Source organism: Corvus brachyrhynchos, unplaced genomic scaffold (genome assembly GCF_000691975.1).
Source record: "Corvus brachyrhynchos isolate BGI_N302 unplaced genomic scaffold, ASM69197v1 scaffold27, whole genome shotgun sequence".
Classification (NCBI taxonomy): Eukaryota; Metazoa; Chordata; class Aves; order Passeriformes; family Corvidae; genus Corvus; species Corvus brachyrhynchos.
This window is the reverse complement of record NW_008239139.1, coordinates 464,491-488,984: the sequence shown is the minus strand read 5'-3', so window position 1 is coordinate 488,984 and position 24,494 is coordinate 464,491. Positions and strand designations below refer to the sequence as shown.

At 41.4% G+C, this 24,494-nt stretch overlaps 1 protein-coding gene across 5 annotated transcripts in view; it reads left to right on the top strand.

The window, feature by feature from the left end:
• Positions 1-24,494, top strand: part of TBXAS1 (thromboxane A synthase 1) — a 265,782-nt gene that overhangs the window by 72,819 nt on the left and 168,469 nt on the right. For all 5 annotated transcript variants that reach the window (XM_017739992.1, XM_017739993.1, XM_017739994.1 and 2 more), the window contains one exon: positions 12,822-12,915. In XM_017739992.1, coding sequence (XP_017595481.1) covers positions 12,822-12,915 — 94 coding nt within the window. The remainder of the gene's footprint in view (positions 1-12,821; positions 12,916-24,494) is intronic.

Below are 24,494 nucleotides of genomic sequence, written 5' to 3'. Positions count from 1 at the left end.
GATGGGGCAAATGATGTATAGCAGCGTATCATCCCCACCTCTGCTGCAGATGCATCTTCGAGGGATAGACTAATGTTAAAGATAGATGTTTAGTGTGAAAAACCCATCACTGGTGTATAATAACTCTTGTGGAAAACGACCAGTGTCCAAAACATAAAGAATGTTTAAGTGCTCATTTTGCTCTGTGGGAAAATGAACAGATTGAGTGTGTGTGCATGCATGCACATGGATGTAAATATATGGATATATAAATAAATATAGAAGTGTGGTTTCCTAAGGGATTCAAAAGTATCTCAGCTTGAGTTAGCTATTCCTAGTGTAGTGTCAAAGTAAATAAGGCAGCCACTGTGCAGTGTGGTGTGCCAATATGGGACTGCACCACCTTATGTGGGCCTTTACATTGCAACCACAGTCTTCACTTATCACTTGAGGAAGAAATGAAAAGTAAAGATTATCTTCAGTGCTCTGGTAGTGGCCAGTGAGGGTCACCTTTTTCCAGGCTGCACATGGTATATTAGATATGTGCACCACTCCGCTTTACAAGGTTTGAGCAGATTGTGCTAACATTTTCCTGAGTGTCTTTTTTCATATTCCTCCAATTCAAAGTTTTCTATCCATTCCTTTTTTTTTTGGCCATCATTGGATCTTCCTATCTAGCCTCTCTTACAGCAGGCACTAAACTTCAACTCCCCAGAGATATGTAAAAGTATTTTTCTTTAGACATCCAGCTTCATGTCTTATGGTTAGCTCCTTGGAGACAAAGTAAAGCTGGAAATAATGATGCAGGTGGGTAATGAGCCTTAAAAAAAAAAAAAAAAAAAAAATCATTGTTTTAGTTAGGACAAGAAATACACAAATTCCACTGCAATAATTAATGTATTTCGTAATATCAGAGTTTCTTCCTCATATCTTGCTCAAGGTGGTGTTGAGATCTTGTATCTCTTTTCCAGTAGGTGACTTCTCTGAGACTTCATCTACCTAAGAGGCTGTTTCCCTCAATGAGCCTCTTTCTTCCTGCCAGGATTCTGTCATTTGTATCACATCTTGCTCTCATTCTCTTCTGCTCTCAATCCCAGTTCTGTTGTCAGCCCTTTTACTTTTATAAACTTTCTAATCTCTTTTAAAACCCCTGTGTATCATCATCTAGTGTCTTTGTTCTGCCTTGGCAAAGATCACTGATCTGCACCCAGGTGCTTGCAGAGAGACTGAAGAAAGCCGGCTTCTCTGGGCTTCAGCTCTCCTCTTGCCTCTCTGAAGGTGAATTGCTCATGCTAATGACTCACTGTCTTTACTTCCCTGTGGAATTTTAGTTCATTGTGGTAGTTAAAAAGTAATCGAATGACAGTGCACAGACTTCCCTCCACTTTAGGGGCCCTGGTGCTGATCATTTATTTATCATTTTTGTTTTAGCAGGAGCTGCGAACCCCTGTCAAAGATCAGGGCTCTGCTGTGCACATGAAGGGTGTGGGATGTAATGGAAAAGATGGTCTCTGTCTCAGTGAATTTGCAGTTGAGGCGTTGAAGCGTTTTGCTTTCATGTGCCAGGAGCATTTGAAGCTGTTTAACTGGAGGAGAGAGGGTGAGCTGGGACAAGGGTGCAATAGCAGGTCCTTTGAGAGATGCTGGGAAGGGGGTCCTTAATGGATTCATACGGTACGTTACTCGTGCAGTGGTATGTCAGATGTTAAAAACCCTGGAGTCAAAGGGACAGGCGACAGTCATAGACTTTTCCATTGTTAGCAGGGAGCAATGATTACAAACTGCATCCAGGAGCCTGCCAGATAAACAGGTTGAGAGAGAACATGACCAATACAAGAGCAAAGAGTCTTCATTAAAATTAGTTCTTCCTGTCATGTGTGCAACTGCTTCACAGAGAGGGGGACTGCGGCTGTCTGGATTATGGAAGATCCAGACAAGTGGGCTGCAGAGTAAGCTGTCATGTGCTATGACACCGAGTAATGCAAATCAACTCTGTTCCAGGAAAGCCATTTCCACATCAGCCTCTACATGAAAACTATCTGACTTGAACAAGGGTTTCTTTATGAAGTTAAGAGAATTATTCCTAAGGATTGGAATTTGTCTCTGTCATGGAGGAATGGCCAGAATGGACTTCAAAGTGCAGTCAAAAGATGAGATAATGTGAAACAAGCACTTCTTTTTTAATAGCCAACAATCCAGAGAGAGGAGCATGGCAGCTTAAAAAGTATATTGCTGTCTGAACCTTCCAACCTGCTGTTTTACAAGTAATGCATAGCGTTACTGCATTTTTCAGTGCTTAAAGAAGGAAAATACCTCTCAGCCCATTCTGCTCAGGGCTTGACACTTCATGCATACCCAGTGTTGCTATTCCTGTGTGTAGTGGGTTGCTCAGTCTCCTTAAACTTGAATGGGTGATTCAGAGCTCCAGGAAACCCCAATTGCCTTTGTTTTGCTTTTAATCTGGATGGCACTTGGGAGTAGCACTTGAGCCTGCTTTTTTTAGGCAGTTTTTCAAGTTCAGAGGATCTCCTTGAAGTTTGCTTCCTGCAATCCTTTCATCCAGTCTGTTTGAAATTCTGTTTTTCCTCTGGCTTTGTTTGGCATCTATTCAACTATCTTCTGTTTTGTAGGAACGATTTTCTGCCTTTGTTAGTGGCCCACGATAGCTTACTTGGGCTGGTCATTGTGGTTGACTGCTCAAGCACACTGAAAGGTGATTGAAATAATTTTGCTGCTCCTCCTGTCTCATGCCTGTGGTTGCTAAAGGGTATTCTGCTAGTCCTGGGGTAGGAAATATGCTATGCATATTCCTTGCTTTATCTGCTGTGTCTCTTTATAAGATGAACTCACATTATGAAAAGGACTGAATTACTTGTCTTCTCTGTGAGCTCAACTCTTGTCAGTCCACAGGTGCTCAAGAAGTCATGAATAAGATGCAAAGGAAAAAAGGAGGCTGAGTTTATTCTCTGTATTGCCACATTGCTTTGAATCCCACTTCTATACTTCCCCTCACTGTTCATGTGTTCATGAGCCCTGAGGTTGGAAGGATTTTCTCTTCTTCCCTTCAGAAATTAATGATGTTTCTCCCTGGTGACTCCAGTTCTGTGCTTTGCTTTTCATGAAAGGAGCTCCAGATACCCTTTACTTTAATTCTAGTGGTATTAAATCATGCAGCAAAGTAGAACTCTGGACTTGCACTATTTAGATGCATGCATGGTAGCTTCTCTTGTTCAATTCTGAGGCTTTGCAGCCAGCACCAGTGCTATTTCATAGCACGTTGCCATTTGTTCCCTGAAGCAGTCTCACTTCCAGTGGGTCTTTCTATGCCACTTCAGGTGTGTGGGTCAGCCACCTGCCAGGACATGGGATCACTCCTCCAGAGGTGCTTGTGCTTCCTCTGTACCCTAAAGATGTGAAAATGAAATGTGTATATGTGAAGTATAATTTCACAGTTTGTGGTAATTTGGGGTGGTTGTTGTTACAAGGAAAGATGAGAGAAATGGGGGAATGAAAAGCTGAGCAAGAAAAGAAAGATAAAGAGGCATCTTATCTCCGCATGGCATCAGAGTACTCTTGGTTTTTGAGTCATGGGGAGCCAGCAGTGTCTCCAGTATGAATTTCAAGTTTATCATATGCTGTCTGGTATGTACAGACATTCTAGCATCTTTCCTGTAATTAAGGGTCAGACAACGTTGTCATTGTCACCCCTGTACTATAATGGATTAGACCCTGCATAAAATAACTAGCTATGAGCTGAGATTTTATGTGTGCTCTCAGACTGAGAGCCAGCAGTTCCTTTATTTTCAGTCTGGCTTAGTTAATTATAGGTGGGTCTGAGAGCACCACAAATTAAGGCTGTGTAATGCTCCCATTATACAACTCTATTTTAAATTGCTTATTGCTTTATAAAACTCCAGGCAGCTAGGATTGAAGTTTTCTGGGGCTGCTGGTGGAATTATTGAAAAATTTCAGTTAAAATGAGCTCTATAATTTCTGAGACAAATGCTAAGGAAAAATGTTTGGTTTTATTTTGGGAGTCTCTTGGTGTTTGGGGTTTTTTTCTTTATTTTATTATTCTTTAGAAGTGATATTCTGATTTTTACATTAGCTTTAAAGCAGGGTTTCAATATTTGGTGAGAGGAGGTGGGCTTTTGTCAGTGGATGTACTTTTTGCCTTTCTCATGCAAATTTGGACAAATTTTAGGTCTTTGAAAAATTACAGTTAGCACATGTTCACTGGAATATCTTCTGTTTATATATAATTTTAAGCTAATGTTTTCTGATTCTGTCTTTACTAAGCATGTTCCCACCCTCTGTGTGTGTGGAGGGTTGACCAGGTTGGTTGCTCTGAGGGACTGAAAGAAGCCTTTCTCTAATGGGATTGTGTTGGCATGTGATAGCATCAATGGGGCTTGGGCACAAGAACTGCAAGCAGGGAGCCTGTGCAAACAGTCTGGTGGGAATGGCATTAGGCAAGGAGAAACTGGGATAAATTGCTGCATGGAGGAGGGCAAATGGCTGATACAAACCAGGGTGGGACTGTGTTGGGAAGAGATCTTTTGGGGAGTTCATGATGCAAGGTGCTGCAGGGTCTGGGTGAGGGTGGTAGTACAGTCAGCTCCAGTGAGAAGCAGGCTGGGACTGGTGGCAGGTCCATGGATGAGGAACAACAGGGATGTGGCAATGGTGCCAGAGTGATGCCTTAGGTTTTACCTTTTATATTTTTCAAATCCTGTACTGCCTAGTGTGTAACTCTGAAGTTCCTTGTAGCCTGTTAATTTCTGCTCTCCCGTGCTAGGTAGACATAACAAAGCCTCTCCGGGCCTGCTCTCCAAGAACACCCAGACCATCCCAGGCCCAAAAAGTATAAACCAAAAGCTTCTAAAGGGGGGGCAAGCTTGGGGAAATTACATCATTAACTGAAGCTTTAATTGGAGAATTAACCCTGATATGCAAATGAACCAAGCATATAAAAGTGTGAAGAACTCGTGACCTATCGTCCATCTTGGTGTCCATCTTAGCAATAGCCTCTGGCTCCCCAGGGGGTACCTTTGAGGGCCTTTCAAACAAATACCTACCTTTATTCCCTTATTCTTGTCTAGTCTCCGTTTCTAGGAGGCCTCTTCAGGCATCAGAGGAGCAGATGAGAGCTCACTGGTAAGATGTCAGCACCCAGAAAGATGCCTTGCATTTTGGTTTAGGAACTCATCAATTCCGCTGTTTTTTCTCTCTGAGGAAGTATTGAGAGACTCTCTGGCATGCTGTGCCTCACAGCTCCCTTGTGTGAAAGACAACCTGCTTCTTCCATCAGCTCTTCCATTAGCTCACTTGGCAAAGGTCTCTGCCATAGTCTAGGATCTTTTGATGACCCCTGTGGATGCAAAATGATGCAATATGATGTATTTTTAATGAGTTTTCTTTTTTTTTTTTTAATGAGAACTTGCAAAGAAAATTGCTTAAAGACACATTATTGAGGTTGTGAAGTCAAGCCCACACAAGTTAGGAAATGCCAGAACAAAGTTGGCCTGTGGACCATTAAGTCAGGCTCTTTGAACACTGTGAAATGATCTCTGGTGCTCTGATCATGTATGTTTCTGGTCGATAGGATCCCTGCCACATTCAGTGCACTACATGGATGGTGGCTCCTTGGGGTTAACTTAAGTAAATAGAATTAGTTCACGTGCTGTGTAACTATGAGGTCTGAGCATTCATCCAGAACTATCTGCAGGGAGGTGAGTTGTCCCTGCAGTCTGTCACTGCTGCTCAGTTGAGATTACAAGTGGGGAAGATGCCTGGAGTTTGCTCCAGTTACTTTGCCCCTGCTTTGGTACCTGCCATATATATACTGACAGACTGGTCTCAAAAAAGGGGATAGGAATGTGTTCCCCACCTCACCTTCAGTTAAGGGAGATGTCTCTGGCCCTAAAGCACTGGGAGGTATTGAGCCTCTTGAAGCTTCCCCCCTCCCCCCAGGCTTTCTTGGCAGGGTGTGACTTCATGCAAACCTTGTGCCGGCTGGTTCTTAATGGCGCTGAGTGGCTCTGCATGTGCTGTTGCTGTTAAGGAATGTGGTACAAGACCTGAACTCTAAAACCAGTTCCCTGACAGCAAGAGACACCAGGCAAGTTGTGTGATAGAACACGACTGCATGGAATAAAATATGAAAGGCAGCTGAGGTAGGTCTAGAGGGAATGCACTGTGGCTTTGCCTGCACAGCACATCACTACTTGATGTGTTGCTAAATAACATTTTGGGAGTTCAGCCACCGTAGCCCTGCAACCTCTTTTTGGCCTTATGAAATAATGGACCAGTGGCCTAGTGAGTACCTTCTTTATGTCAATGAGAAGCCAGAATGATCAGGCTCCCAAAAAGACTTTTCTTCCTCAATTTAAATATGAAACTGTATCCTGCATCCATACAATTCTTCCTGGTATGTAGGAATGGCTGAAGTGCGTACAGAAACTGATGCCATGTTTTCTGCAAAGGGAGTTGGATCACTAGGATATGAACTCGCATTACAATTAGGAAGGCTGATAAGGTTGAAACTTCATATCCTTTTAATTAAGATGTCCATTTGCAAATTTAAGATATGTAATTAGTTGAGGAGAGAGGAAAAAAAAAAGTCATGAAATTTCACTGTAGTTTCTGAATGCCATGTTTCTAGCAGTGCACCTGTTTTTGCAAACTTCAGTCTTCCTGGCTGAAGCAAGAACATTTATGGCCTTGAAGCGGAACCATTTTCTTCCGTATGCCCCACAATATCTGTCTGAATAAACAGGCGCTTGAAGAAATTACTCCCTAATAAAGGTGTGGTGCTAGGGAGTGAAAGGAAGGCTTGGTCTGTGGTTCAGGCAGCGGGGCTGGGACGTGAGCTGAGCTTGGCTATCAGCTCTGACCCAGGCTTCCTGCAGACAGCGTGTATGGCCTCATGGGTGCACTGGACGTGAGATCCGCTGTGGACAGTCCTCCTGGTGAGGAGACTCCTCTTTGTGGTCATGTGGAATGGGGCTCCCACCTCCTTTCCCAAGGTTATATATTGCTATAAGGAGCCAACAGCCTCTACTGCTGTTGACCTCCATCGTTTTGTTTAAAGGTGTTGAGCCAACAAAGAAGGGCTGAAGCTGTAGATTTATGACTCTTGTTCATTTGCTCTTCATTTGGAAAAGTCACTGCCCAGTGTGAAGAGGTTGCACTCTGAGAGAGGTGATGAAATATTGTCATTGACCTGCTGTACAGACCATCTGTCTCTCCCAGGGCTACTCTGGAATATGGTGAAGTGTGTTGCTTTTTCTGTGTGGGCTTTTTCATTTAATTGGCCTTGGTTCACTGCTAATTTTTAAGAACTTAAATCAAAGCAACCCCCAAAACTTTAAATACACTGTGAGAACCTGAAGCCTTATTACAACCAGTCTCTTGAGACTTGGTTCTCTTAAGAGAGACTAAGGAAATTTTTTGACAAACCAGAACAGTATGGATTAAAAGATGATTGTTAGCAGATAGATGAGGTATAAATTTAATACTGGGCATATAATTTTGCCTTTTCTGCACACTGCTCCTGATGTATTTGCAAATCTTTCAATGAAATAATGTCCTATGATAATTTAGGTTTTGCAGCTGGAAAACATCTGCCCCTGTGGAGGCAGATGGTGCAAGTGTGTACAATGTCTTTCTTTTTCTTGTGCAATTATGTCAAAATTAAGGCACTGTGAGTGCATACAAGTGATTAAGGAGAGCAAGTGTTACATGGAAGTTCTCATTATCCCTGAAACTGTTATTACAGCCCTACAAATTCATGGTTAAAAAGTATAGATTTGTTGAGCTTGAAAATTAAATTGCAGTACTCACATATCCTTATCCCAAACTGACTAAAGTGTCTCTTGAAGATTAATTTCAGTTCATTCTTAGAGGCATACTTGTGGATATTCAGTATCCCTTTTTGGAGGTATAGTAATAATTCTAATACTCTGAGCTTGATATTCTACGCATCCAAGTGTATTTTTGTTCAGCAAATCCCTCCTTTTCCACCACAGGTACTGCTGGGTAACAGTAAAGGACAATTTGGTAACCTGTGTTGACCAAGGAAGAGGGATTTACTTTCCCCATTTATCTCTCTTCTGTTTTCTGAGAGAGTCCTTCAGGACCTACCTGTCTTTTGGGGATGGACAGCTGATTTAATGTTGTGGTTTTTATTTTTCTTTCAATGAGTACACTTTGTGGAGGTGATAACCAGCACAGGGTGTATCCTTCTGGGATCTTTGACTCTCCACTTTGACTGCAATACTCACCCACTTGCAAGACCTGATTTCTGTGTGTTCCTTTGTCAGAATGGGACCTGATAACGATTTTTCTACCTTAAATATCCTGAGCAGCAGACAAGAGGAAAGGCTTAAGTGGTGGCAGCTCTCCAGTGACCCTGCTGCAGTATTCATAATGCAAAATTTCTCATTGAGGGCAGGGAGCAGAAAGTCTGTAGGGAGCTTTGGGATGATATCAGTGTTTTAGTGAGACTGGGCTCTCAGGGATGCTTGTGTATTTTTTTATGAGCCATCATTGTAAAGGTGGGGAGGCTACCTTTATTTTGTGTATCATCACTACTCTGTGAGCAAACTACATCCCAGTGTTAACTGGAATCTGGTATGGGTATATGTAAATAGACACAAATAGGTAAAAATGCATGGTGATTGTCTCTCGTTTGGCAGGAGTGATTTCTATTATCTCAGCAAAATACTTTGTTTTCCCAGTCAGTCTTGCAAAATAATGCACCTCCCAACAATGAGATTAAATAACATCACTTTTTTTTATCTCTGTGTCCCAGTTTATAGCTTTTCAGATATTATTAGGTTGTGTATTACTTAGATGTAGAAGGAATGACGCACTTTCTCTATTGAAATTTGGAGTAATTTCAACAGTGTTGAACTCCACAATGCAGAATTGGAAACTCTGCAATCTTGTCTGCTACACAAATTGATGACCCTGAATGGTAGACTGTGTAATACTTTTTCTCTCAGTACTGATCAGTACTGACCTGGCTGGACAGATGGCTAGTTCTGTTGATTATATATCCTTCATGACTTATATTAATTATCTGTTTCTTTTTTTTTTTTTTTTCTTTTTTTTTTTTTTTTACATGGTGTTTTGTGGAGAGAAGTTAGTATTTTGGAGAGTTTATATCTGCCGTGCTGGCCTACAGGAATGTATTTGGCACTAACTTTCTTTTAACAGTTGTGTTTAATATATACAGAGAGCATTTAGCTCTCAGAGGCTATCTGAACATCTTCAAAGGGTTATTGCATTGTTTATAGATCTACTTCATTACTGCTGTTCCTCGGTTCTTTTTGATGTCTTGTCACTTCATTCAAAATATAATGCCAAGCTTTTAAATTAATACTTGTGCAGGAAGCCACACTTGTGTAAATATTAGGGTGTGTTTCTCTTTTGAGGGAGAATGTGCTAGATTGTCCAGTAAATATTGGTGCCATCAGAGTTTTATCCTTTTCATGCCCCTCACTTTGCACAGACTCATTCCTCTCTTCCTCTTAAGAAAGCTGAAGTGTCTGGGGTTTTATCTTTTAGGTTTTGTAACAGTTTAATCTCTTATTCTGCTATTAGAAGCTTACAGCGTAGTCCCCTGATTAAGAAAATAAATTTGATTAATTTTCTTTCCTTTCCTTTAATGTTTTCCATGTATTTCTCTTACATTTGGAAAATTTACTAGCTAAAAGTGTCTGTTGATTCCATCCCCCCACCCCCATTAATTTATTCTATCGCCTTTTGAAGCTTTTTAAACTTCTGGAGTAGACAATAGTCTGTGGCAAGGAGTTCCATAGTTAGTATATTTATTTATTGGAAAAGTGTTTCATTTTTAATCCTGTCATCTGAATATTCATTTGTGGATTTTCATACTATATTTTTAATTTGTGGGTAATAACTCTTCATTTATTTTTTAAGCCTTGCAGGATTTTAAATGTATTTGTCATAACCTGCATCAGTTGCTTCTTTTTTCCATGACTAAGATTATAACCTGTCAGCTTGTACAGAAGTGGTTCATTATCTTTGGTTATCTTGGCCACTTCTTAGTATCTCTTCTATTTCTAGATTTTGCATTTGATTTAGCCTTTCTAGTCCACCGGTAGGTCTTCTACTGTCACTGTGTACCCACAGCAACAGCAGGAGGTTTCCTGATACCTGATTAATTTTTGTGATAAAGTAATATAGAAGTGTGTTAAGTGGCAGAGTGAGAAATAAGACTTCCCACTGGTGATAAGGTAGGCTTGGAACTGTTTCATTTAGATGTACAGCTTCTCCAGACAAATGGCTTTGCCTACAAGGCCACCCTTCCTGTATACACTTGCCCAGCTTCTAGCCCACCTTCCCTTCCCAGCAGCAAAACCTAGACACTGTTTTCCCGGTGCCCTTTGGATGCTGCTCTGAGTTTACTGGCCAAGTGTGTGTCCTGGGGGTGCTGAGTGACCAAATCACATAAATTGGCCTGTTTGAGTTATCAGCCTCTTCTGGCTCAAAAGGCAGAGGTTTGTGCCACAGAGCTGTCAGATTCCTGTGTTGCTGTTGTTCACTGTGTGTTATACAGGACAATTTTTCTTTTCCCTTTTTCTTTTCTTTTTTTTCTTTTCCTTTTTTTTAAGAAGTCCATAAGCCACTCTTTCATCTCTCTGTCCCCCACCCAAAATAATGAGAATGAGCTGAAACACTGCAGAGATGGGGGGAAGCTTTTAATATTTAAGGTTGCAGAAAGTAAGCTGTTCCATTAGAAATGGTCAAAGTTAAGGCTATGTGTGCAGTGTTAGATCCTTCTGTGCATGCAGGCCTGTCAGCCTCTGGTCACTTGCATACTGTTTTCTTCTCTGTAAAACATCAGGTATTTCAACAACACCAGAAATGTTGTAAAATCATAGAGTAGAGCTAGATATGTTTATTGAGATTTTTTTTTTTCTCCTGCTGGCTTCACCCTTTTGTTGTCATATTTCAGTCTGTAGCCTGACTATACTGCTTCTCTCTCCCATCTCATTGTAGACTGTCGTTCCCTACCTTTCGAAAACCTACTTCAAATGCAGCTGAATAAAAAGCAGTGGAGAAAACCACATTAGGAGGGGGGAAAAGGAAAGCAAATCCTCAGCTGTATGAAGCTGCCAGTAGTGTTCAGAAGCTGACCATGATGAACTGTTCATCTAAGCATAAATAGTCTTCACAGTCTCTGTGTTTCTTGCCTTGTGAAATGGTACTCATTATTTTTTTTCCTTTTTAAATATTTGGTGATCACATAATTTACTTTGTCTAGTGTAAGCCTCTGTTGCAGTCACTCTTCACTTTGCTGTACATGAAAACCAGGAGTCTACAGATGGTCTGGCGTGCCATGAAATGAGCAGTTAACTGTAGCCCAGCCTGGTGTTTTGTTATCTGCCATGTATTTTACAGTGAAAACATCAGGATAGAATACTGCAAAATTGACAGGTTTCCATTGACAGGGATTTTAATCTTTTTTGCTGTTTACATACTGAAGATGAGGACTTTGCTATGACACAAAGACACTTCAGGAAGGTTTCAAACAGTGGCAGCAGCAAAAACAATCCTCTCTTTGGGGAAGAAAATGTATCATGTAGGCTGTTTTGTCATTTTAAAGTTAAAACATTTCTTTTCCCAAGAGTATTAGCTGAGGAAAACCTCATACTTTTTAGAGCAGTTAAGTAGCCAAGTAGTCAATAATACGTATAAAATGTGTAATAAATGTTGACTTCTGTGCCTTTACTCCCTGATACCTTGTCACACTTGACATAATGTTCCTGCATAGACTGAAGACACGTCATTGCTGTTGAGAGGTTTGTGTTTGTGAAGGTTTGTACAGCCCCATTAAAAAAAGAAAATGATTGCTATTCAAAAATGATTAAATCGCTATCTCCTGATTATGATTTTTGTAAAATATCTTCACAAAAGAAAATCCATTAAGAAAATAGGTACTGTGCTGCAGGAAATATCAGCAAATGGAAGTGCACAACAAAAGTTGTGTCTTTGGGTAATCAAAGCTGCTGCTGTTAGCTCCTGCTCTTTCAGGTTTCACTAATTGAAGTCCATTGACTTAAATCCATTGTTTGTATTAAGAAAGGGGGAGGGGAGGAGAAAGAAAGGCTCTGGGGTTGGGTTTTTCTTTTTTCCAGTATTGTCCCTGTCAACATGCCACAGTTTCATCTGAAACAAGGGATGCATGAAGCTTTTCAGTCCGGGTTTTGTTTCCCTGTATTTTTTATATTTGTTTAATTTGCTGACTGGCAGCTCTAAAAAATCACTTCATCAGCATATCTGGCCCAAATACTAGACTTGACTTGAACATACTGATAGTGTCTTGGCTCATGGACAACTGAGACTGGTTTGAATTTTTATTCTGTGGTGTGTATGGGTAGAGGTGATGGAAGAAGAAAATAAAAGTCTGAAAATCTGTCTTGTTTCTTTCCCAGCAATGCCACAGAAGTCAAGCCCCAAATGCTTCTTTTGATCTCGTTTGTAACCTCATGTAGCTTTGGAGAGTCACTTCTGACTTACAAGACCCTCTGTGGGAAAAGGAGCAGCTCTCTAATTCCACTGCTCAATTTTGCAGGCTTGTGTTTGAGTCCCTTGGTCCTTTTGCCCTCTCTGAAGCACCAGTGTATTGCATTTACTTTTGTGACCGGAGGAGCTGCCAAGCAATGTAATCTCATTGGCAGCTCTGTTTGGCCAACAGAGAAAGCATCTTCTCCCTCTCTGAATCCATGGAAGTCATCTGAACTAGTTACTGTGGCAAGTCCTATCATGGCAAAATCCCAAATTAATTTACTACCTTATCTTTTTTCCAGGTACTCCACATCTGCATTCTCCAAACTAAGCAGAGTAGGGATCCGACATCCTCCACCTCTTCCTTTCATTGGAAACCTGCTCTTTTTCCGTGAGGTAGGATATGTTTTTCTTTGTATCAATCAAAGTGATGGGAAGAGTGGATAAGAGGCAGGAGGAATTGAAGGGAGTCCTACAATTCACTGGTAGCATCTCTTCAAGCATGTCCCTCTGGAAAGGGCAAGCAAAACTCAGCTTTTTGAATGAATTGGTAGAAGCAGTCATGCAAAAGCACCTGTAATTCCAGGGTAAAGTAAACTTAAGGGAAAGAAAATGTGTAAGCTCCTGCAGTTAATAATTTGAGCTTTTCCAAGAAAGTTCATACCCTCAGTGAAACAAACTTAGTTATGTGAATAGAGCAGATTATGTTAACTAGCCCCAACTGGTTTGTTCTGAGTGGTTTTGGCTCCTACAACCTTTCTGTTTGTTTGCACTTTTGCTGATTGTACATATTTATTTTAAAGCCTTTGATGTTGCTTGCTCCTAAGCAGTAACTGGAATTAGGTACTGCTGACTGTTGTTGCTCTGTGCCGCAAATATTAGGGCTGTGAGGAAGTGGTGGGATTTTGCCTCCGGATTTTATTCCCTTATTTTTCTCACCTATCCTCTTTCAATAGACTGCTAATGCTGTGTTTTATTCCTTGTTCAATTTCAGTAATATTGCTGAGGGTCCAAGGTACCTTAAGAATGAGGAGCTGCCATTTCTCTGGTTGGATTTTACAGTAAAATCTCTCCAGTGTGTCTCTGTTGCAGCCCAACAACTTTTGAAGAAATCTGGGCCAACTCCAGCTGCTGCCCAGTTTTCCCTTTTAAGTGCATGGTCATCAATAGCCATGCTGAGATTTGAATTATTAATGAGAATATATTGCCTCTTACCTTGGTCTTCATGGTGATTGTTCTGTCAATATCTGACTCATTATTAGATAAAACCCTTTTAAATACCAGTTTTACATGTACATCTGATTTCATTTAGAAAATAGCATAAAAGGTAGACTTAATCCGCTCTAGATTAATTTGAACTGGAGTTGGCAGGGTAACTTTAGTTTACAAGGGATTCTGGTGGTATGGAATGCAGACCAGTTCACCTTCACTCTTCTGGTTTCAATTCAGCTGGATGGCAGAAAGCCACTCATTCTGTAGCTCCTTGGTGGTGAAATTCAGTTATCATTAGTCACCTGCTAACACTTGCTGTTAGGTAAAGTTGCTAGAGACGAAGTTATTTTGGTATGTTCTAGATAGGCTTGCCCTGTACCAGCATACAGGTGTAAAGGTTTTGGGAAATGACCCAAAATGATCATATGATCTTTTAGGCAAATTTCATTACTAGAATAGCATTCATTAAATTAATTTAAAGCAGACTAATGCAAAAAAGTTAACCGTGATTTTACTACCTTTTAGGAAGAAAAATAAAGGTAGCTGAGAAATTGTATCTCGGGATACCAAGAAATAGCAATTTCAGACAGAGTTTTGAAACAGAGTTGAGTGGTAGAAAGCCCCAAGCACCACCAGGCTGGATGTTCAGCACTATGGCATTTCACCACCCGTCTTCTCCACCGTGTTATCGCTGCCAGTAAAAATGGGCAGGGAGGAGTCCAGGCTCTTGGTAAATTTTCTTCCTTCCATCGTATATTTTGCCATTTTTTCTGAATCTGCTCCTGGGGCTGCTTTCTTCGAATAGTGCCCATAGCAACGCGCCAGTAGTGGGAACTCTGCTTTTATACTGCAGGCTCTTGTCTAGGAGAGCATTTGCAGGGACACAAGTGCTCTCACTGCAGTCAGTAGAGGACATTGTCCACTTTCAATTTCCCAGCAGGGGAGAAGCAGGGCTTGCCCATCACCTTACTGGACCTGGGGATGGTTTTAGGGGCTTAGCGCCCTTAAAACTGAGGGACACAGCTGTGCATGAGTAGTGGCTTGTTGGGGTTGGGTTTACTATATGTATATATATTTTTTTTTTAATAGGAAATAGAAAAAGGTTGATCTGTTCTGTTGCTACACATGTAATATTAAGAAGTTCTTGCCCATCCATGTTTATGCAACCATTCTCTTTCAACTGAAGTAGCTGTTCAGAGAGTCTTGCTTTTAAACAGGCCAGCCCTTTCTTAGTATTGCTGATCTTGTGCGGGGAAAACACAAGAGCCACACTCCCATTAAATCATCAGACTAGTGCTTTTCAACCATGAACATTTATTTCAAAGGAATTAATGAATGGTGACTAAGAGGAATGAATTGATATGTGCCGTATGGGAATCTGCATATGTGTAATTCATACATTTCCACTGTCGAATTTGGTCTGCAAATTAGCACAGGTTGAAAAGCCCTGAACACAAGTGAGATTTGGGTGATAAAAGGAAATCAAGAGGCTTCAACATATACAGCCTTGCAGTCCAAAAAGTGTCCTCATCTCATGGCTTCAGGCTTTTCTCCTAGAATATGATTGCTAGAAATTTAAGGAAAAGAAATAAAGCAGGAGAGGAAGTCCCTTTGACATAACAGAGTAAATATAGGACCTGGGAATTTAAGAAAAAACATTAAATATAAAAAATCTCAACAAAATTGTGTAAGCAGTATTTTACAATTTGTAATGGCATAAATTCAAGGATTTGCTTGTCTTTTCCCTAACTTGGGTGTAAATCACTTCTACTGAAATAAATGGAGTTTCCTGTTTTGCTGCACTGTACACGTGAACAGAGCTTCAGGCCTTATCCTTTTTTTTTTTTTGCAGTTCTTCAAATGGGCCTGAAAACAAAGGAGCAGTGCAAGCAGGATTTGACCACTAGTTCTGGGTTGTGGGGTACTTAATAAACTCTCAAAGTTATTTTAAATAAGAAAATATTTCGTTCATGAGATTTTTTTTTTTTTTTAAAGAATTATTTCAGGGATTTCTTGAACGATATATTTTTCTGAGTAAAATAGTAGTAGCTGTTAATACAGTATCTCTGAGAGGGGAAGTGTGGAAAGTAAGGGGGCTAAGGAAAATGCAACAGGAAAGACCTATCTCCATCATAGAGAAGCAGAGTTTAAAAGCTGGCTTGGGGAAAACCAAGTTATTTTACTGTAAGTCACCCCTTCTCTCTCAAGTACAATAAAGGGAGATAATCACACTCTGAAACTAAAACATATCCAAGTTAATCATCTTATCTCAACAATGAGAAGATAGGAAATTATTGCAGTTCTGCAGCTGGGAAATTATCTGAGTCCAAGATATTAGATTAAAAATTCTTCCATTGCATGAGAACAATTTCTGGTGGTAAGTCTGATGTAATAGTAAATATGATTAGGCTGCTTAAAAAAAGCAGCATGTTCAATTTTTTCCAATAACTGAGCAGACTTGCAGCCGACAGGCTGCTGTTTTGCTACAAATTCCTGACTGTTCGCTCACCTCTCCATGTGCTGCATTTTTCCTATGAGTCTGGAAAAAAGTGAGGGTTGTTTGTGATAGCTGTGTAATGGTTGATGCAGGGGTACCATACGCATACATGGACTTTCACACATGGGTCTGTATGGGCTTTATAGCAGCAGGTTGCAGAAAAACTAAACCAAACTCTTTTATCAATTCCCAGGCTAATGATTTTATTACGTGACAAATGCTCTGAAAACTGAGAAGCCACATATCCACATCACCCTTTCTCTCTGGCAAACACTTGACCTGTTGCTATGGCTGTGCTGTGCTTTTTTCCCCCTTTCCCATGCCTTTCCTAAAATGACAGCTGTGCTGTTTTTAAATGTCATTGGCTCTGACATTTGCACGGCCCTGGTTGCCTGGTGCTGTACCTGTGTGCACTGCTCCCTAGCCAGCCTCCTGGAGAGCCACATTGTGCTGCAGTAGCCTCGGGGCTGGCCCCTGATGTTTTGGGGGGGTTGGTAGGTGTGGGGGTTGCTGCCTTGTTTTGGTCCTTGGTAGGTGGGATATGCAGTTGCGTGCAGCTGAGTGATGTGCTCTGGGTCCTCATAATGGCGTGATCATGTGTTGCTTCTCTCCTATTACTCCTAGCAAGCTCCAGTGATGCTTTTGACTGTCTGTGTGCTTGCATCCCTGCCTTGCATGTTAATGAAAGACATAACTCTCTTTAGCCCCTCTCAGCTTGGACAGGATACTCTTTGTTTACTCTGTTTATTTCAGTCTGGCCTACTTGTAGTTCCTGGGCTACCCCGGAGCGGCCCATTTCTGCTGAATGGAAGTGGGGGCTGTGTGGGTGCTTTGTCTTGCTTTCAGTTTGGGATCTGGCTGGGCTGTGTTGTTTTATGGCTGATGGGTGGGAGTGGAGAAGGGGGGAGTGCAGGGAGGAAGCAGAGAGCAAACATTATTTTTTTTTTTCTTCACTACACATCTGCCAAAAGCATCCTTTGAGTTGGACGTAAAGAAAAATAAAAGGCAGAGTCCTTGCAGGAATGAAATTAACCCTATGTCTAATTTTTAGCCTAGAAAGCAGTGTGTGGGTGCTTAGAGAGAGAGGCTGCAGTGTTTACTGCTCTGGAATTTAATGACACAGCATTCAAACCTAAACAAGGTTGGAGAGAGGCAAATGGTGAGGCGAGCAAAGAGGGGGGAAAGGAAGGAAAAGGAGCTCTCAGGCTCTGGACCTGGATTGAATTACAAGAATAATATGGCTTATATTGACAGTGAAAGCCTGCATATGGTTTTGTGTTTCTTTGTGCAGATAAACAAGAGAAGAACAAGATAGGGAGTGTGTGTTTTGCAACTTGATAACCCTTTGTGTGGAACCAGAAAGGGTGGCTGTGGCATCACCAACCAACCTGTCTTTATCTCCCCCAGACGTCTGTGTGCATCTGCTGTGGGCTTCTGACTGCCAGAACAGACCTCTTGGGGTGATCCAGGTCTTCTCTTATGTCCTGGGAATGCCATCACCCTAGACTGGGAGGCATGTACATGCATGTGATGTAGATCTCAACCTAGCCATGTCACTGTCTGCAACATGACAGAAAACTTGGGGTTAAATGTGGGTTTATGTGTCTATTTCTACATCTATAAAGCCAGTCTTTCTCCCCTTTAAAGATGTGTATTTTCCTAGTTTCATGTGATATTCTGTGCTACCTCCTTTGATCAGATGTTAGCATTGTCAGATAACCTGACAAAGTTGGTGCAGTGTCTGTTTGTGGGAACTGAAAGCCGGAAATCAAGACAACTGGCTGTTTCCCACTTGACTAAATGCTATTTGCAGCTTTCAGCAAGAGCTGGACCTCAGTTTCTGAGATGAGCATCAGGTAGAGCTGTGCTATAGCTCACCCCAACTTCTCCCTGCCCTGGTGGGATCTCAGCAGGGTGAGCCTGTTTCTGGGGGAGCAGTGTGTGTACCTTAGAGACCCTTCTTTAGAGATACAATGTCCCCAGCTTCTTTGCACTTGCAGTGTTTCCCATAACTGTGTTTGCAAGATACCCCTGAATGTGATCCCAACTTTAAGTAATATTTATGGAAGCTGAGACAGTATTAGGGTGCACAAAACAACTGGTAGGTTTTATGTGACAGAAAAATGGGATGAACCATCACTGCCTTGCTGGTAGTGAATAATGGTGACCCATGCAATGAAGGTGGTAGTGGCCATGACAGATGCCTTTGCTCTTCTGGACTATACCATTTTTCCTTTGAGGGAAGAAACAATTCCTTTTTATATTACAAGGAGTGGTGTGCTGGCTGTGTGGCTTTTGCCTGGAGCTGCTCTAACATCTGTTTTTGTGCATGGCTGTGTGAATGCTTCCCACAGACCTCAGCAGCTTCCCCTAGAAGGAGATGCAGACCTCACTGATGAGCATCATCATGATTTTGGTACCCCTTAACCCACGTTTTGGTTGTTCCTTTTGACATACTTCATGCTTGCTTTATTAAACGCTTCATGAGGGGAAGAGGCAATGGCTGGGGCAACTGGTAGCTGTTAAGTGGAAAGGGGATGATGTTGTTTGTGGCAGTAGAGCAAGTGAGCAGAGACTCCCTAATCATGCTCTTGGCTTTCCTCAGACTCTCTGTGTGATTTTGGGCAAGTCTGACTGGGGCAAAACTTTCTTCTTCTCTGGGTAAGCAAATCTCTTGCTTCACCTTGGGCCTCTTTTATCCACCTGCAAAACAGTAAAGATGGTGTTCTGGAATAGATAGGTCTGCTTTTCGATTAGGTTATGGTGAAACATTTTGAACAACTTCTCTGGGGCCTGTTAGATTTGGGAAGGCTGATATCACTGCTGTCTTAAATGGACTGGGACGCTTAAGGCCAGAGGGAGTTTAAATGTTTTTGCAATATTCACAGAGCAAGTGGGGCTGTGAGTTAATGCCAGGCCTGAGTTCTGGCCTATGAATGAAGGTATCTGAGTGAGGTGGGTCCCCAGCGTAACAGTGCTGAAGGATACTTCTCTGCTCTTCTATGCCGTCCTTGACCACTGCCCTTTGAAGGGTTTTTGGTGGCACCTGCCAAATGGCTACCCAAGATCTGTTAAAGCAGAGGTCTGCATCAATAAAATGACATCTGGCTCATCAGAATGGTGTAGGGGAACTTTGCCACGTGTTATGTTTTTTGGAGAGTATATTTGCACGTTCATCACATAACTCTCTGGAATTTGCTATGTAGCCTGCTCTTCAAGCAGCGTGTACTGCTAAATTAAAGCCAGCTCTGGCCTGACATGCAGCAGCAGTGAACCCAGACAGCTGAGCTACACGGTGCTTGGGCTGAGAGAATGGGGTAATGTGTAGTTGCAAAGGTAGTAGCATGCAGGTAGAGCCTGTGTAGTCACAAACTGGACTTTACCTTGGACTCCAGAAGAAGTCGGGACCTTCACCTTGAACAGCAGCACAGTAATGGTATGTTTGAACAGGAGGATTCCAACAGCTGTTGTAGTAAACTCAATGGGCTTTTACATGTGAACTTAAAAAACCAGGACTATTTCTTGGGTGTGACTGTCTTCTCTTCAGTTTTGTCTGTAGTCGCACTGGCCTGGAAAGAATGAGGTTGGAATAGATAAATTCTTTTAGTCCTTGAAATCAGGAAAGAAAGCAACAGAGTCAGGCTGTGACGAATAAGAGCAACTCTGTTATTTTACATGAGATTGTAATTTGCTCACATTACCTGTCAATTTGGAGTTTAGAAGCATCCTATGTTGTTCATCTTCTTATTGCATGTGGAGAACCCCACATTCAGAAAGCCAGTTCTTCTAGATCAGTAAGACCACTATGTATAATAATGGCCAGGTATCAGTTGTAATACTAAAATTATAGCAGGCCCAGATTGGTTATTGTGAACAGTTGTTATCCATGAGCCAACAAATTTAGCAGAGTCTTAACTTCATTAGCAGTGTCTAAATGCATTAGCCATATGCTCCTCAGCATATGGGTAAATACATAACAATTTATTTTCATTAGAGTTTTCTTACACGTGCTGCTAACCCAAGCTCCACTAGAAATGTTTACAGCATGATATGTCTTTTCAGATAAGAAGCTGACTTTCTGTACAGCAGGTCATCCTGAAAGGGTGACAAGCAAGATAGTTCCCTGTCCTTTTCGGGAACAGGTGGGTGCAGCTGCTGTGGGTCTGATCCGCTGCATTTAGCTAGGCTTGGTTTCTGCAAGGCTTTATATTAAAATGAATAATAGAAGGCTTTAGAGAACTGCCTGTTCAAACATGTGCTGTTAAATCCCTGGTATTCATTGTGTGCTGCCCTCTGGTTGCCTGTGATGCACCTCGGATGGCTTCACCACCTGCTAACTTCATAAGACTCATGAGCTTCTGGGTTCTTCCCACTTTCCCCCTCCCCAGGCAGGATGTAGAGCTGAAATATAACTTCACCAAAGAGGGACTGAGCATGAAATTAGGTGGTACTTATGGCCTGTAGTCAAATGGATGCAGTGCTGGAAAGGCAGGGTGAGTTTGTAGGGTGAACACTGATCAGGGCTGTGAGGGCTTCAGTAGCTGCAAAGTGGCACAGATGTAACCCGGCCATTGTGTGCTCAGGGTTCTCCTAATTTCTCAGAAATAAATGAAAAGCTATTTTCTTGAGAGCTTTTCTAAAAAAAATTTTGATAAGTATTTATGCAGCTTGATCCAGAAACATGAGTTGCCTAGAAAGACATTGATGTGTAAGAAAGAACCGATCTTATTGGAGAGGTAGAAAGTTCAAAAGTTAATCTATTGCTCCTCAGTCTCAGAGGCCTCGGTACATATCTAAATTTAGATGGTAATGTGAAACAAGAACCAACTGGAGTTGGATTCTAATCAGGTTTTTTTGAGATCTGACTGGGTTTTTTATTGTGGTTGGGTGGTTTTTTGGTTGGTTGGTTTTTTAGAAAACAAAAATCAACAGAAAGCCTAAACAAACCTGTGTGCTTTGAAAAGAAATGTGTTTCAGATTGCTGTATTTTCTTTTTGTCTTGGTCATCATGCAGTGCTGATGAATGGATGAGTGAACTGAACGGGAAGTCTTGGGTTGTCCTTGGACTTTTTAACTGTTCCTTTTGTTTATTAACTATTAGCCTTTTTTCCTGCTTAAATTTTCTAATTTTGTAATACTCTATGAATTTTAGAAGATTTATAATAAGGTAGAGGGAAAAGTGTTCTTTGGACAGTTGCACTGGGACAGTTAAATATTCAGGTACCAAAAACAACTCGCTGAGCATGGGTAACTTATTTTACCTTACTACAAGAAAATTGAAAATTACAAGCAAGAGAAAAAAAGAAATTGAAACTGAGCTACATGTTTCAAAATATTCTCAAATATGTATGTTTATAATAAAGTATGCAAGAAACAAACATAAAAATAATTGCAAATTAGTCTTTGCTATTTGCTGAATTTCCATAATTTTTGTGCATTATATCTGATGGCTTTTTTTTGTTTCTGTGAGTATAGAAAACTGTTAGCTTTCATAGGCAGGATGATGCCTGGGGTGATTTTGGTAGGATTAGTGAAAGTTGGGCTAAAGGAGCCATAAGAAGTCACATTCAATGATGAGTTGAAATATTCTCTGTGAAGTTGAGTGGGACTTTAAACATGCTTGTTATTTTTCTGCTGAACAGTGCTTTTCCTGTTCTACTCAAAAGGGAAAAGGGGAAAAAATACATGGAAAGGGCAGGTGTTGGAAGGAAGTCTCTCTTTGGACACACAGAGAAAGGGGATGGTGTGTCCCAAAGTCTTCACTTATTTGTCTCCATTTGCTTTTATTTCCATATATTGAGAGGAAACAGTGGGTGATAAGCCTAAGGGACGTTGTGGCTCTAGAGAGTAGTCTAGGAAAGAAGCACAAAGAGGTATGAATAAGAAATTGGTGCTTCATCCATGATTTTTGTGAAGGCGTGAACACATCTGCCTTGATCTGTTAATACACTGCAACATGTGGTGTGTTGGAAAAAGCATGTGATGAGGCAGAAGGAGCAAGGGTAGCATTTGATTAATCCTTATTTTTGTTCCACTTCTGAAGGCAATCTAGGACAGGAGCACCTTGCAGCCAAAGTGGAATGGAAAAGGCACTTGATCACAGAAAATGGGAAAATGGGAGAGCTTTGGGGGGGGGAAAAAGCTGTTGGTGACCTTATACCAGAGGTCTCTGTTTTAATAAAGAGTCTTATAAAGTTCATCACAGATAGAATTAGGGACCTTGCAAGTATCTTGTACTCATATTTGTGTTTATATTTTTCCCTACCTTTTTTTTTTTCCTCCCCAATGCTCCAGGGAGCCATCTCTAAGACCTCATAAACGCGAGATTTCATTTTCTAATGCTATTTCATTTCCTGGATGGAGGACCTGCCACGAGAAGACCAGACCTCAAATTATAATAGCCCTATAAATAACTCCCTAAGGCAAAAGGAAAAAAAGAAAGCCTTTGAAAGACAACCACAAATGTAAAAATGGGGGTTTTGGGTTCTTGCAGAACCAGACTAAGCAGTTCTTAGTTAGGACATGGTTAATTTTTGGGTTTCCCCATTTATCTCTTTGCATTGTTTACTTACAGAATTATATCTCAAAAGTCCTCTGAGGTCTTTTGCTTGATCTTAATTTTCTACAGTGTTTTGGTGCCTTTTGGGCTGTCTTTAGATCCTGCTAGAAAATGGAGTTTCCAGGTAAAATTGAAAACAATTCAACAAACTGACTAAAACAAATACAATGATGGATTGAGTAAAATTAGTCTGAAAATGCAACTTTTTCTTCTTTCTGGGTGAAGTTGTTTTAATTCAGCAGACCCAGACAGTCTGCCTGCTTTCTACTGGAAATCTGTGCAGAATTGGCACATCGACTAGAATAAAAACATTCCCGAGGAATCGGCGTGTTCTGTCAAAACATTTGAACAGCTCCTGTCTCCCAGAGCACAGCACTGCTCCGGAGCCGGCAAGGGAGCTCTGCAATGCGTGGTGCAGGCTTCCCCTCCAGCCTCCCATCTCAAATCCACCTTTCTGCATGAGCATGGGCCAAGTGTTTCAGGTTCAATTATATTTAGCTGTGGAGGTAGTAGAGAAGGCAGTTTACAAGAGCCCTTTGCACCATGGTGTGACCTGTGTAAGGCTGTTCTTCCTCTGCTCCCACTAAGGCTGTGTTGTACATGGAATCTTTCAGGTTGCAAAAGACTCGAGTCCAACTGTTAACCCAGCAGTGCTAAATCCACCACCAGACCGTGTCTTTAAGTGTCACATCTACATGTCTTTTAAATACCTCCAGGGATGGTGACTCAACCTCTTCCCTGGGAAGCCTGTTCAGTGCTTGACAGCCCTTTTGGTGCAGAAATTTTTCCTACTGTATGAGGGAAAAGTAATGAAGTTAAGGTTGGAGGATCCCAGTATCTTCCTGGAGCAGGCTGGGTCAATATAGTGGCTGGGGACAGGTAGGCTGGCAAATCTGAGCTCCAGGAGAAGTCCTGCTGCGCAGGGGTGGGATTCCCCCCTGACAGATGTCTCAGTGCCATGTCTCTTGCTGCTGCATGACTCTGTTATGTGTGAGGCTACCCTCTGGCAGCAAAGTTCAACCTCTGTGTTGTGGAGTATTAATAATAATTTTTATGATTTGATCAATTAAAAAAAAATGTAGAAAAAATTTGGCTAGAAAGTGGTACATAGCAATTACAGTGTTTAAAAGAGCAAAGTGTGATGAAACTCAACCTTTTCAGTTTGACACTGATTGCTTTACTTTTGCTAAGTAGTATCTTAGTCCCCCAGCACTGAGGTGAAGGGGGTCTTGCTAGTGGGCTCTGCTCAGTATGAATGAGACTGGTAAAATCAGGCCTGCAGACAATTTACTAGAGATACTGTCTGTCTGTTATTGAGACTAATTGCTTAGGAATGTAGTTGTATAATTCCTGTTACCAAAATTGATATTCCCTGCCTGACTCCAGCCAAATGAGTTTTTATTTTTGCAGAATTTCTGGGCTGTTGCATGATAAGGTGTTGTGGTGGACAGCAGGCAGTCAGCATTTGAAACAAATGAGGTTTATTCTTCATGCTTTACACAGAGGTGTGTCTTAAGCAGTACTTTACTGTGCGGATGCACTAGCAGATGGTGTCCTTTAAGGCTGTACATGTGACAGTAGCCTGTTTGAATGCATATCCATGCTGGTTTTAACACCAGCAGGAAATTAAAGTCCAAATAAACCACTTCCCTTCCCCTGCTCCTTCCAGTAAGCGAGGGACCAAAAAAGTGCCTGGCTTTTCCTGCT